This window comes from Phyllostomus hastatus, unplaced genomic scaffold (assembly GCF_019186645.2).
Source record: "Phyllostomus hastatus isolate PE091 unplaced genomic scaffold, TTU_PhHast_1.1 phas_contig_1162, whole genome shotgun sequence".
Taxonomy (NCBI): domain Eukaryota; kingdom Metazoa; phylum Chordata; class Mammalia; order Chiroptera; family Phyllostomidae; genus Phyllostomus; species Phyllostomus hastatus.
The window spans coordinates 8,977,930-8,992,963 of record NW_025333537.1 but is presented as its reverse complement, the minus strand read 5'-3'; the positions used below and the strand labels follow the sequence as shown (position 1 = coordinate 8,992,963).

The 15,034-nt window shown below is 45.8% G+C and overlaps 1 protein-coding gene across 2 annotated transcripts in view; it reads right to left on the bottom strand.

The window, feature by feature from the left end:
• Window positions 1-5,495: 5,495 nt before the first annotated feature.
• The window catches only part of LOC123821836 (BRCA1 associated protein), a 28,022-nt gene continuing 18,483 nt past the window's right edge, over window positions 5,496-15,034 (bottom strand). For both annotated transcript variants that reach the window (XM_045843559.1, XM_045843563.1), the window contains exons 11-12: window positions 10,323-10,426; window positions 5,496-7,894 (exon numbers count right to left, since the gene is read on the bottom strand). In XM_045843559.1, the coding sequence (XP_045699515.1) occupies window positions 7,531-7,894; window positions 10,323-10,426 (468 nt within the window). In that variant the 3' untranslated portion in view covers window positions 5,496-7,530. The remainder of the gene's footprint in view (window positions 7,895-10,322; window positions 10,427-15,034) is intronic.

The window sequence follows — 15,034 nt, the reverse complement described above, 5'->3', positions numbered from 1 at the left end:
ACAGAATGGGCAGGGGGATGCTAACAGCATAGGAAATGGCGTAGCCAAAGAACTTCGATGCATGACCCATGGACATGAGCCAAGGGGGGGGCGGGTACTGCGGAAGGGAATGGGAGCTACTGAGTGGAGGGGGGCAGAGGGGGAAAAATTGGGACAACTGAAATAGCATAAACAATAAAATATATCCAAAAAAATAAATGATCATGTTCTTGCTATTGTCTTACAGCATTTAGAATATATCATCGTAAATAGGATAAGTGGAAATAAGAGTGACATAACATAAAATAGGTCTTGGATCTATAGTATAAATTAAATTTGACTTGTTAAAATTTTTTTTTTAAAGGAGCTGCTCTTGGGAGACGTTTGCATGCAGCACACACACCAGTTTAGACCTACAAAATTAGCACAGCTTTACAATATCCCCCAGTAGTTTATAAAAATGTTGTTCTAGGTGCTCGCTGTCCCCGGGTTTTCTGTAACAAATTGAAGCCACAGATTAAGCTGATCCCACCGGAATCGGAAGTTTCCCGTCAGCCTGCGTGTGCCTGTCTGACCGTGCCTCTCAGGGAGGTAACGGGGTCGACACTGTCAAAGACACAGCTCCTTCGAGTCGAGACAGTCTCGTTCCCAAAGCCAACTTCTCCAGCTAGGGAAGCACCTGGGTTTCCGTGTAGCTCTACAGAAAAGAGCTGAGGTGTCAGCTTACATGGTTGGTGTGGACTGGGCCCCAAGCCTCCCGGGGTCAAGGGGTGAAGGGGCAACAGGCATCCATCGCAGCGACTCCCCAAAGCCAGCCCTTGGGTCCGTGTGTGTCAGGGTCAAGGGAGCCGCTGGCATTTTCTCCCTCCCTTATCAGCTCTGGCTCCGGGCCCGGCGAAGTGGGGGAGAGGACCATGAGAAGTTGCGAAGTTGGGTCCATGACCACGGTGGGTGCACGGGACTGGTTCACGTCCTCACACTAAAGTGGTCTTAGTCCAGTGGTCTGCGAATACAGTTCGAGGAGCAGAGTGGTGAGGAGCCCCGATTTGGCAGTCAGACCATGCTGAGTCACGCGTTACTACTACCCTGTCACGCGTTACTGAGACCCCAAGTCCACGCCGGTGGCGTCCTGGACTGTCTTCGCTGAGCCCTGGCTTCCCGATCTGTGAAATGGGGTAACTTACCTACCTCCCACGCCGGCGTCAAGGGCTGAGTGAGACGGTACACAGCACGCACTCGGCACTGTCACTGCAGTCTGGCAAGTGGTGCGGAATTCAAGAAGCGGGCGCAGCCCTGGGGTCCCATTACGTCAAGCCGGGACAGGACTTGTTTCCACCTCCGATTCTCAGCAGGTGCAAGATGCTTGCCTCTGTCAGCTTTGGGTCCTACCAAACAAACCAGGGGTTTTGGGCCCGCCCCTCTGGATTGCCTACCCGGGGTGACCAGCCCTGGAAAAGCGGTCTCTCACGGGAACGTTCCTCCAGGTTTTTCCTAGTCTGCTGGGGTTCAGCCCAGCGACCCATCATCCAATCAGGGTTCTTCGGCGTCAGTCACCTCTCTTCCCACAGGAACGTCATCTCAGAAGATGGACGGAGCACTGGTTTCAGGAGCTCCCCAAAAAGGCAGCTCTGTCTGACAGCCAGCTAACCAAGAAGATGGTAGGGCTTGGGGTGGGTTATCTTTTTCAAGGTCATTCTGGTTCTCAGAAGCAGACACATTTACGACGGTGAGGGGCAGAGGGGCTTGGGGGGGGTGGGAGAAAACGCAGCACACGGGGAGAAAAGCACAGGAGAGAGCTTTATAGAGTTACTCTCTGGCTCAGGAGAGCCAGGAATCTCGCCAAAGAGAAAGTGTAGTATTGGCAGCAACTGAAAGACCCTGTGTGGACTTTTAGGAAAGATTTTGGGCCACAGCACGAGGCCTCCTTCTTCGGGGCCAGGACAGTGCTGGCAGCAGCCCCCAGCCCCCGCATGTTCCCACATAATTGAAGTCGAATGTGCCGGGGGGCAGGGAGGGAGGGTGGCCGGAGGAGGCCTCTGGGTTCTTCCTGGCTGCAGAGTCGCAACGTTCTGCAGTTGGCCCCGCTTGGGATCCAAGCCAGTCAGTGTTGATTTTCCGCAGCATGGAAACAAATGCCGTGGAGCTGTTTTCCTGAGGCACGCATTTTGAAAAGAGGATTTTCACTCCTCCCCCCCACGTCCCCACCAAGGACAGGTGGAGTGGGGAAGCAGGGGAGCTGTGTGACGTGGCCCTTCCATTGCTGTCCCTTTTGCAAACCCTTTCCGGCTCATAGTTTCCACGTAAGCATAATCAGTTAGAGCGTGTGAGTGGGCAAAGCTACGGCTGAAAGCTAAGTCTTTCACAAAAGATAATTCCTGGAAAAGGCTGCCGGAGGACCCTCTGGCTATGTGCGATAAATCACAATTCGCTCGCTTTCCGCTGGAAGGTTTCCAAGACAGCAACTCTCCTCACTCCTCCTAAAATTTTCCACTTACTCTTCTTCACTTCCAGGTTTTTCTCTGTGATCTGTTCTTCTGCCAAGAAATTAGTTTGTGTTTCTTCTTCTCGGTTAGCACCCCAAGTCTTTGGGTGCTAACATTATGCTAATGAGGTAAAGTGATACGGGCAAATTTCTCAAGTGGAGGAAACACCTCCTTCTTTCAACGGCACTGGACTTCTCCAAGCCCTCCTCCGGGGAAGGTCTGAACGCGTGGCCCACGGATTGCGTGCTGACAATCAGGAGTCGCTACAGCTGCAGGGGTCTCAGTGGGCTCTTGCTTTTTTTAGTGTTTTTATTTTTTAATTGGATTTTTAAAACTCTTCAACTGAGGATACGATTATTGATTTTAGAGAGAAGGGAAAAGAGGGAGAGAAACATCGATGTGAGACAGAAACATGGACCAGTTGCCTCTCATAGGCACCCGACCAGGGACCGAACCCACAATCTAGGCATATGCCCTGACTAGGAATCGAACCTGCAACTTTTTGATTTCTGGGACTGTGCTCCAAACAACTGGGCCACTCTAGCCAGGGGTGGCTTGTCCTTTTTATTGATTTGTTATTTTAGATTTCATTTATTTTTAGAGAGAGGGGAAGAGAGGGAGAGAAACATCAATCAGTTGCCTCTTGAGCGCCCCCGGCAGGGGACCTGGACCGCAGCCCAGACAGGCACACGGAAGATTCGAACCAATGACCTTGTGTTTGCAGGACAGCTCCCAATCTACTCAGCCACACCAGTCAGTGCTGCCTCTTGCTTTTTAAACGAGAAAAAGCACATGATTTGCTCTGAGGCCTGCTGCTTCTTCCAACCAAAGATGGCAAAAGACACGGAGGCCAAGTGAAAACCGTTTTTCCTATTCAACATCTATGCCCAGGGCTCCAGGCTTATCTTCTGAGCAAAATGGCACCATGCGTCACACCATGCGGCTAGGGTAGATTCACCCTGCGCATCGCAAACTTTCACGTTCCAAGACCTTGCAGGTGATTTCACTCTTTAATTTGACTCCACCCCCTGGACAGACCTCTCTGCATTTATTCGGAGAGGCTGCCTCTGAAAGGAGTCTCAGGTCTGGGGATTTAGAACATGCTCTGAAAAGCAGCGAAGCGGCTTTACTTCACTTGGTGTGCTCGGTAATCAGCCTCGGAGGAGCGAATGTTATCTGCACCGGCACAGCCCCGTGCCAAGTCCCAAGCCGCATTTTCCAGATCGTTCCAGTGAGAAGTCTCTGACCCGAAGCAATTCGACATTAGGCCCCGAAGACCACAATCATCTTATAAAGAACAACAGATTGTTCGTCTCTTCCTGGCCCTCTTCAAAGCAGCAAGAATGCAAACCCCCCTTTCATGCTCTCCTAAGCATCCAGAATTACAGCAAGGAACTGCTCCAAAAGTCTACTAGCGAAAATGATTCTGAAATCTTTTGGCTTCTGGAGATAGTTTTCAAAATTAATGTTTGATAGAACCCATTATCGAAAAGAGTGAGCATTCCCAGGTGAGCGTGAGAGTTTCTGGGATGCAAAGTAAGGGTTTCCATTAACTTTAAAAAAATGAAAAGAGCATGTAAAGGAACAGATTATGACGGTAATCAGGAGAAATAGGCCACCACCTCTCCCTACCCCCCATAAAGAGTAAAAAAATAAAAGAAGCCTTATGTAACTTCCCTGAAGTCCCCTAATGCACAAATCCAAAGAATGTCTTTTCATTTGCTCCAAGCTGACCGCAGTGCAGCGTTTGGGGGGAAAATCAACTTCTAGGGACACACTTGGCTTTGACTCGTAAGTAAAACTCGGGGTTCCTGAGGGGAAAAGATTCTATTACCCTTCACTCTTCCCTGTCATTTAAAAACTTACCTTTAAAAGCTCCATCTCTTGGTGAGGTCACTATGTAGATACCCTAGGATTCCCATTTCAGAAATTTCTGCAGGCAAAAATGAAGTCTGGCTGGTGGTGAAGGCATGCCAGGGAACACTCCACTTGGGGGCCCCCTGAACTCGCCGAAGGTGATGTCTTGGAGTGGTTTAGTTGTCCCTTGGCGCCATTAAGGAGTAGGAGTCAGGGCTCGAGACTCCTGAAAAATTTCCGTCCTGCTGCCAAGAACTACCCCAGCAGAAGCACCACAATTAATTCAGTTTTATCTTGGAGAAAACGAAACAGCTTTCCTCAAATGTTGTGACTTTGTTTTTTTTTTAAAGATTTTATTTATTTTTAGAGTGGGAAGGGAGGGGATAGAGAGAGAGAAACATCAATGTGCTGTTGCTGGGGGTTATGGCCTGGAACCCAGGCATGTACCCTGGCTGGGAATCGAACCTGCGACACTTTGGTTCGCAGCCCGCGCTCAATCCACTGAGCTACGCCAGGCAGGGCTAATGACTTTCTGTTTTTGGATGAGCCCATGGACTTCATCCCACGAGCCAGGATTTGTCACCAGCCTGAGCAATGCAGCACCAGGCATGGCGGCCAAATCTTCAGGGTAGTATTTGTGGTTTGTGGATTCCGACTGCACTAGGAGAGGGGTTTCCAAGTGATGACAAAAGGTGGTTCATTGGTGATCTGACAATTTCCTACACTCAGCTGGCTGGCTATTTAAGAGTTTCTCAGCCCCTTTGAGGAGGACAGTTTCACTGCACGAGCAAGGAGAAGGTGGTTGCTTCAACGTTTTATCTTAGTGTATCCTAACAAGTCACATTTGTGCCGGTTTCCAAAAATAAATCTCAGTATGGTGACGGGTCTGGAAAAAAGTCTTAGGTGTATAAATTCATTGCTTTTAGTGCAAGAGTTGTGCCTGGGTCTTCTATCCCAAGCCTCCAAATTAAAATAATTTCTCCTCATCTGTATCTGTTCAGGTTCTTATTATTAATTAGGGAAGTTGGAGCAAAGGGGCAGAAAGATGAAACTAACCTAGCTGCTCACTACAATGTTGCAAGGTTGAGACCAAGGCCACTGACACTTCCTCAGATTATTTAGATACAAGCTCCCAAGCAAATGTCAATCAGAGAGACACAAATTTCACATGCAGAATCATTTCAAAGTTTGGTTACTTTAATGCAATTTCACTGTTCAAGGTAGCATGGATATGTTACGTGGTTCATTTCCATCCTGAAAAAAAAAAAACACAAAACACTAACAGCTTCTATCTTATGTAATTTTGTCAAATTCAAACATAACCCTTTAACTGGTTTTTAAAAAACATTTCCTTTACATATCTTACGATTTTTATTTTCTGCAACATTTTTTAGAAACCTTCAAGTAGCTTGGAAACATTTGCCTATTTGCTCAATCCTCTGGGTACGGCCTTTGAGAACACTTGTCCCGCCCGCACAGAAAATCCACTTCTCCCGGCTGGTGGTGGAGCCGCTGGATGGAGGTGATCACAGAGCAATGAGGAGGCAGCAAGCTCTGTGAACTACTTCTAATTCTCTTCATTAGTATGCTCTGATCCACCCCAGCTTCTGCAAGGTCAGACACGCAAGACAAGTACTCGGCCAAAAAAGCAGGATTCTAACTAGTGTAAAAATAGATTTTAAATAAAATAGAATCTTTATAGGAAAGAGAATCAGGTTATGCTTTACATTCCCACTCTTGTTCTAAGATATCTGTGGTATCTGGTGAGTCCGAGGGGGACTCACAGTTGGTCTGCCCTACGCAAAACTCGACAGTGTCTAAGTACATTCATTTTGCACAGTTACAGGTAAGGTCCTGTGGGAAATGCTGTGCAGCACCTCCCACAACAATGGGTGGTGATTAGAGATATGGTTGGTGTGCTAACAAGTAACTTGTAAGACATTTATGTCAAAGGGGATGAGGCCTAACCACAGGCTAAAAAATTCTGAAATGTGGTAATTTGAGCTTTGGCTAATTATAAAGCAGAAAACAAACTCATCATTTAGCAGTTTGTCTTGTTAACCTATTCAGCTTACCTCTTTTGGAAGCTAAGTTCCAATGGCTCTACTTTAATTTTGTTCACTATGGCGTATCATGAATTGTTTGACATCTGTGTTTCTAGAGAAGTACACAGCCCCTCTTGTTGGCCCATAAGCATTACATGACTGTTTTAAAGGGGGCTCTGATAAAATTCTTATTTTCGGATTTAGAAACAGCCTTTGGTTATAGCTTGAAAGCATAATTGAAAATCTGCCCAAGCTCCCTCTAGCCGCAATCTGAAAATGCAGCTCAATCTTTTGTAAACATTCAAAAAATACTGATCCCAGCAAAATACACAATCAGCTACTCTTGAGGCCTCACTCTACATTTTCGAATGGATGATAAATCTGCCTGCTCATTCTTGCTAGATGCTAGGAAGTTCACTCTGAGATGTGAGCCACCATTAGGCCTCCTCCTTAGTTGAGAGGTTCGTAGGGAGGGGCAGAGTCATCAAAAATAAACAAAATGGAAACACCACCATTTTTCCTACACTGGGTCCACTCAGTCTGCCCCGGGTTGTTTGTTTTTCCTGGCTAGCCCCAGAGCAAGAAGATATGGCTGCTGGAGACAAGCCAGTGCCTGCTTCATAGGCCCAGCCTCTTTTCATATAACATTCAACCAGTCCTTCAGTTCCCCAGAGGCAGGGAGGGATGACAATGAAATGAGACTAATGCTCGGGAAGTTTCATAAATCCTCAGTAGCCAGTGTGAACCTCTCTCTAAGGCAGCTGCAATGACCTCAGGGAGGTCTGATGCTTTAGAAATAGGTAATGTTACCTACTGACCCCAGGAGTGAACGTCAAAAACACCAACTCAATAAATACAACAGAAAAATGCACAACAAATCTGGGTCACCTATCAAGTAGGAAGGCAAAATGGTCATTAGAACGTTGAGGTTAGTGAACTAAGGTTGGAAAAAGCAGCCACCTTTTAAAACACTGCCCTTTTCCATCAGTCCTCCTGGTCGTCAGCCCTCTGCGTTCATTACATCAAACACTAGCAAATGAAAGATCCAAACAACTGCAGCTTGATCCTCCCTGGTACTTATTTCGGGCCCACCCTCACACTCAGGCCCCAGCACACCCTCTCTGTGCCAGGGAAAAGAGTCCCAGGGACACCTGTTTCTGTGAAGGTCACTTGCCCCTCTTGCTGCGGCCCTTCCTGGAGGGCAGCTTCCCGCTGCCACCAGAAGAGGCGGGGCTCGAGGCTGAGGCCACAGCGATGTTGATCTGCCCCTCCTGGATTTCCTGCCGGGTCTCAGCAGGCAGGTGGTTGATCTTCTGCTGCGCCTCCAGGTAGAACATGACGTCACGCAGCTGTTCCTGGATCTCAGTGATCTGCAGATCCTTCTGGTCACAGGTCTCCTTCAAAACCCTCTCCTCCTCCTTCAGCTTGTTCTGCAGGAGGACCTGATTGGCTCGCAAACACTTGTTCATCTCCTGCTCCTCTTTGAGCTCTGTGGTGAGTTTGGCTACTTTTGTGTTGAGCTGAGTGCACCTTTTGCAAAACAAAGGAAGACAAAAGCACACTTTTCATTTGCTGACACAGACCCCTTTCTGCTCTGGGATTGAACGGAGGAGCCATGATCTCAGAATCTACTTAGGGTGGACTCCTCCCTCCCTGTTCGGGCAGACTGGTTTGCCGCCATTGCAACAGCTACACAAAGCAAGAATTTTGCTCCAGCTAACCCAAGCATAGCGTCAAGACAATTTTTCTTTTTTAAGCACAGAAATTTCTTCATGGCAAAAACTATTCTGTGATTCATGGTAAAACTTCTGCTCCTCTGTTTTGCAGTCAATGGTTAAATAGGTGGCTTTAGAGAGGATAGCGATGCTAAAGAAGTGATGAGGAAAAGGGTTCTTCTCGGAGAGTCAAGTAACCTGGCCTCACTGCATTTACGGAAGAAGGGTTTTCAAGAACAGGGAGCGCCCTTATTCTTGATGCCCAATCTTATGTGTAAGCAAAGAATCACAAATTTAGACATCATTTTTATGCATCAGAATGCCAAAGAGCCCTGGCTGGTGTGGCTCAGTGGACGGAGCGCCAGCCTGTGAACCAAAGGGTCACCGGTTCAATTTCCAGTCAGGGCGAACATCTGGGTTGCAGGCCAGGTCCCCAGTAGGGGGTGCACAAGAGGCAACCACATGTTGATGTCTGTCTCTCTCTCTCTCCTCCCCTTCTCCTCTCTCTGAAAATAAATAAAATCTTAAAAAAAAAAAAAAGAACGCCGAAGAGCTCACGCCCGGGAAGAGGCACTCCCACACACGGCACCCGAGCGGGGACTGGTACAGACTCTGGAGGTCCACTTGGAGATCACTGGAAAGCCATAATCTCACATGCCCTTTGACATGGCTGCTCTACCGCCAGGAACACCCTACAACATACACTCAGGACTGCGCTGAACATCTCTCTTCTCACCCACGGGGAAAGATGTTCACTGCAACACTGCTGACGGTAGCGTTAGACCTGAGACAGCTTAAATGTCCATCAACAGGAGCTGCCTGAAATTATCGTGGTACCTCCACACCACGGAGTACTACGCAGCCATTATGAAGCTCAAGATAGAGCTACATGTGTCAACGTAAAAAATAAATCTCCAGAACAGAGTATTTAACAAAATAGAGTATCTAATATTGTTCTAATTTTGTAGAAACAAGTATTACGTGTGTGAGATGTTTATATAGGAAGAGCAAAAGATCTGTAAGAATCAATACTCACTGGCACCATCAATAATGGTAACCGCTAGTTGTCAGGATCTAGGAAAACTTACAATTTTAACTTTTTAATTCTTTAATACAGTTCAATTTGTTAGGGTGGTAAAAGTATAGAGGATTTCTGATTTTTATTTCTACCAATGTGGCAGTGTTTTTACAGCAGCTAAAGAAACCCCTGGTGGCGAGTTTCTGTTTGGGGTGAGGAAACGTTCTGGAAACACACAGTGGTGACAGCTGAACAACACTGTGAATGTACTTAACGCCGATGAACTGTGCACTCAAAAACGGTAAAATGGAAAACTTTGTTATCAAGAGTTTTACCATACACGTACAAAAACTACTTTAAAAAAAATCCAACTTCTGCCTTGACTGGCGTAGCTCAGCAGGATGGGTGTTGTCCTGCAAACCAGAAGGTCACCACTGGTTTGATTCCTGGTTCGGGGCACACGCCTGGGTTTCGGGCCAGGTCCCTGGTTGGGGGCATGTGAGAGGCAACCGGCAGATGTTTTTCTCGCTCTCTTTCTCCCTCCTTTCCCCTCTAAAAATAAAAACAATCTTAAAAAAAAAAAAAAAAAACACCCAACTTCTGACAATGGGGAAAATGTGTGAAAGGTAAATGGGAACTCTTTGTGCTATCCTTGTAACCTGCGTCAATCTAAATTTACTCCAAAATAAGTGGTCTATTAAAAAAATTTTTTAAGGAACAGTTATCCCCCCTGAATTTATTTTTATTCATTTGCCCAGAGGTAAAAGCCCGGTTACTTTTGTGAATATAACTTAAGCCAGAAAGATGATTTCCATCAGCAGTAGCTACCTTCCCACATAACAGCAGAGTTACAGTGTTGCCGTGCTGCTCGTGAGTTTTTGGCCTTATGTTTAACTTCTGTGGCCTTTAGTTCTTGTCCAAGGTCAGAACACAAGCCATCTCCAGCTTAGACACAGGCTCTTTCCTAACTGCCATTTCTCAGGCACTATGGCTTTGGGCACAAGGAAATTGCTTGCTATGGACACAACGTACTATGTTTTTTAATAAAAATGAAATCACAGTATGTTGGCTCCACATACTGTGATTTCTCAATTACAGTGACTCCTAAAAACCTGGTGATACACCTGAAAACCAATATTTCCTTAGGAATGAAGGAAATTAACTGTTTACATAATTACTGTCACAATAAAATACCCATTTTAAAGAACAGACAGATTATACCTACTTTCTTTCGACAGACTGCTTTTCTTTCAGGAGATCATTTAGTCTCTCTTCCAGGTTATCACATTTCTCAATTGTTTCTTTAAATTTGGCCTTCATGTTGTTAATCTGAAAAAGCAAACAGAGGTTTCTTTTTTTAATTTGGGGGTGGGGTGGGGAAAACATCGATTTGTCGTACCACTCATTTATGCGTTCATTGGTTGCTTCTTGCATGTGCTTTAACCAGAGACCAAAACCTGCAACCTTGGTGTAACAGGACGATGTTTTAACCAACTGAGCTACCCCTCCAGGGCCAACTGGAGATCAGTTCCATTTCACAGCACAAAGATAAAGTTGTGTGGATCTGGGGACTAACTTCTCAACCCCCCTCTCCCCCAATGACCTGTGTGTAACGTTGACAACCCAAACTTAGAAAAGGTGAGACAATCGTTTTAAAGAATTCCTCTAAGAGGAATAAAAACTTTTGAGAAATCCTTTTTTTCCTTACTGTTTCTTTATACCAGGATAAACAAAGGGTCGGGAGCCGCCAAAGTCGAGGGAAACGGCTGGAAAGTGAAGAATGGACCTCAGGCAGTAGAGCGGCCGGGGACGGCTGGTTAGAGACGCTAGAGCAGGGCTTCCCACTCTTAACTCACCATTGTTTTTGCCTCCTGAGACTGCATTCCACAAACTATTACCCGAATAATCTAAGAAGCTTATCCAGTCTAACTGATTTTCTTTGGGGTTTCCCACCCTCAACTCACTATTGAATTTCTCAAGTACCAGGAAGCCACATGGAATATAATGAGTTCTGGTTTTACTGAGTTCTTTACAATAAAGACAATACATACGGAACTCGTTCATATGACATCTGAAAAACTCAGATTCACTCCACGGAAAAGGTGTACAGATTTGGGAAACACCTCACCTCGACTGACCTTAGGACACGGGGAGAAGATCAGGTGGGAAGGGGAAGCAGTGAGGTTGGGTAAATCACGGGGCAATAGTGACAAGAACTGAAAGTAACTGAGGATTTAAATCCTATGGCCCAGGCACCTGCTAGGTATTTTATAAGCAGTATCTCCTTATAACACACCTATGGCTTAAGCATGCCAGCTTTTTACAGAAACTGAGGCAACATATGCAAGGTCACTCAGATAGAGTGTGGTGGGTCCAGGACTGGACCCCCAGTCTGGGTCCAAAGCCAAGTTCTAAACCTCTCTTTCCCTACACTGTAGTCCTAAGCTGCACAGCAAAGGAAAAGTGACCTCTGGGCAAGACCTAAACTCAGCAGAGATCCAGGATGCATAGGTCGTCCCAAAGGGCCACTGCTTTGAACGCTTCCTTTTAAGAATCGTTTTATTTATTTATTTGAGAGAGAGACAGAGAGAGAGAGAGAGAGAGAGGAAGAGAGCAATACAAACATCGTTTTGTTGTTCTCCTTATTTATCCATCCACTGGTTGTTTCTTGTATGGGCGCTGACCAGGGATTGAACCTGCAACCTTGGTGTATCAGGACAACACTCCATCCGAGTTAGCAGGCCAGGGCCACCACTTTCTTTTTAAATATTTGCCATATGGCCTCCCTAGCAGGTCTCTAAAAAGTACTGCTCCCTCCTTTGTAATAATAAGAAAATAACTGCTTTGGAGAAATTAACTTTATAGCCAACTACCATTAAGTAGGAAAAACATGCAATTAACGGGAGATTTCTGCTTTTTTTCTCTGTCATAAAAATAAAAATAGCTTTAAAATTGCTTTCATTCTAGTCTGTCATTCATTTTCTCCTCAATATTGCTTTAAAATAAAAGAGCATTAGATCCTTTTGACATTTTCTCCTAAACTGGCTCCTGTTAGTTTAGGGAAATCAGAACAGACAGAAATGGAATCAAATTGTCATGTTTTGATCACTAAAGACACTTAAGCCAAACACATTTAAATCAAAATGAAAAATACCAAGTAACCCCAAAAGCTTTTTAATATTGCTTTTAGACGCTATAGATGGAATGTTACGTGGTTTAAATCAGTGCTTTTAAAAACATTTCTGTCCATTAGCCCAAAGTAAGAAATACTCAGTATACAAACACACACAACTGAGACAGGAGTTTCACAAAACAGTATCAAATGTGATGCACTCTGATATTTTACACCTATCCTGTTTTATTCTGTTTAATACAAATGCCAGTTGCGGTCCACCAGACCCACTTTACAGCCCGCAGCTGGAAACACACTGATCGCTAACATGGACCCAGAGGTCCACCGAGAAAAGCGTTACCTTGAGGGGAACTCCCTCGTCCTGACGCCTTCGTCTGTGTGCTTCACTCACGGCCCCGTTAGAACCGAGGACCTACAAGCGGGTATGAGATTCACGAGAACAGACCCTGCCCACACGCTACAAGAAAGGTCCTACCAAAGGCACTGGGGGACAGGAACAGCACCATAATTGAAGTTCACAAAGAAGCTCGACCTTCATCTCCTCCCCTCCCCACCACTAACTTCCAAGAGGCCCACGAACAAGAATCGCTGTCAGCGAAACCCACGCTCGGTTCCTGTTAACCCTTGCACGTGCTCTGCTGCCGGAGGTGCCAGCGGACAGAGGGCTGGTCGAAAGGAGGACAGGGGCAGGAACTTCCATTAACTTGCGGGTGACCAGCACTTGTTACCAGACAACGAAACATTCTTTCCAAGCCCTTTGAGCTTTTCACTTAGGGCTGCCCTTGCCTTCATCTTGTTATCCCTACCTAAACTTAAACACAAGGTTCAGTTTTTAGCTTCCCTGCCGCTTGACTTTTCACGGGCATGTGCTAGAGAATGCAGTTAATCCTCAAGAATCTTAAAAGGCAGAGAGAATCCTGAGCTTAGCTCCCGAGGGTCTGCACGAAGCACTTTAGGTGGTCACGCTGGTGTGGCCGTGGAAAAGCCCGTTAGTGAGGCTGCTTGGGTTGCCGGTGCCCCCCTCTTCCCTGGGAGCCCGTCGCTGGTCGCCGAGTGTGAGTGGCAGCGACCAGCGCGCCCTCCTGAGGGCCGCCAGAAAGCCACGTCCTTCCCCCGTGTGCTCCAATCAAGCCCTATTCAGGACCCGAGTGCCTCTGGAAAGGCATTTCCATTGCTTGGATGGTTCTTAGAAGAATTTCATCAAGAACTTTTAACTAAAGGTCATTTTAAAGCTAGTGTTAAGCCTGATTTTTATTTGATTTTTATCCTCACCTGAGGACATTTTTTTTCCACTGCTTTTAGAGAGAGAAAGGGAGAGAGAGGAACGTCGATGGGAGAGAGAAGCACCAACCGGATGCCTCCTGTATGCACCCAAACAGGGGATCGGGTATAGGGGACTGGGGGTCCGGGATCGAATCTGCAACCTAGGTATGTGCCCTGACTGGGAACTGAACCTGCCACCTTTCAGTTGTGGGACGATGCTCCAACCAACTGAGCCATGGTAGATAGGGCAAGCCTTATTTTTAAAAATTTGATTTCTCCTCATTTGTGGCCACACCCAGACACTAGGACCCACGGGCCTGGCATTAGGAAAGAGCTTGGCCCTGCCTGCTCGGCTCCAGGATAACCCTCCTCGGAGGTGAGCCCCAAGCCCAGATCTGCAGTCCCCATCTGAAAGCCCAGGTACCGGTGGGGATTCAAAAGGTTATCATGTAAAAAATTTCAAAGCCTCCATTTAATACTAGGGGAATCAGTGATTTATGAACACTGTCTGTAGGTACAGAAAATGGCTCCTAGATTCCTAATTGTACATGATCCTCCAGTGTTCACTGGTTTTCAAACTCCCTCTTTGGAACCCTCTGGGTTCCTCGTTCATGCTAGAGACAAAGGGAAAACCAAGTGCGTGGACTCTGGGACCTCCACCAGGGTTTCCACCAAAATCACACCACTTTTCTCTTTTACATGTTGGAGTAGCGAAGGGCATCTTTTTAAAATGGCATCTTTGTTAAAAATCTGAAAACCACTGCCCTAGACCAGCAATTTTCAACCTTTTGCATGTCATGGCACACATAAACTAATTACTAAAATTCTGCTGCACATCAAAAAATGTATTTTTTGCTGATCTGACCAAAAAAAAAAAAAGGTATAATTTTGATTGATTCACACCAGACAGCTACTGTTGTGTTGGCTGTTGTCATTTTTCGGACAGTCTAAGAGAAAAGAGGTCAGTGCTCCTGACTACAGAGTCAGGTGTCGCAAATTTTAAAAATTCTTGTGGCACACCGCTTAAAAATTGCTGCCCTAGACCAATGAGGAACCATGGTGACCACGGAAGTTCCAGCATTTCTGCACAATTTTTTTCCCATCAACTCCGAAGTAACGTCTTGTTGTCTCAGAGGCCCATGTTCAGCTCCCCAAAGCAGCTGTTCCCAGGCTGACAAACCAACTGGCTGACTCAAATTACAACCCTCATGTACATACTTCTATTTTTTAAATAGAATTACACCAGGCACTAGAAAACATTACTGAAGTTAACAAACAAACAACACCCTAAACCTCAAAATACTAAAGCCTTTAAATCCAAGGTTTCTTTCCTCCTCTTTTTTTTTTTTTTTGGTACATGCCAGGTATTTTACTTCTTCCTTAACTTAATATGGTATTGAGGTCAGCAAACAATAAAATTTTGCTTGATTTTAGGTATGCTCAATTTAGTAATCCTACATGAGACTATATGTCTGACTCCCTCCCCTTCTTAAATTATACTTGATTGCATTTGCAATAGTTTTTGTTTTTTTTTGGATTAA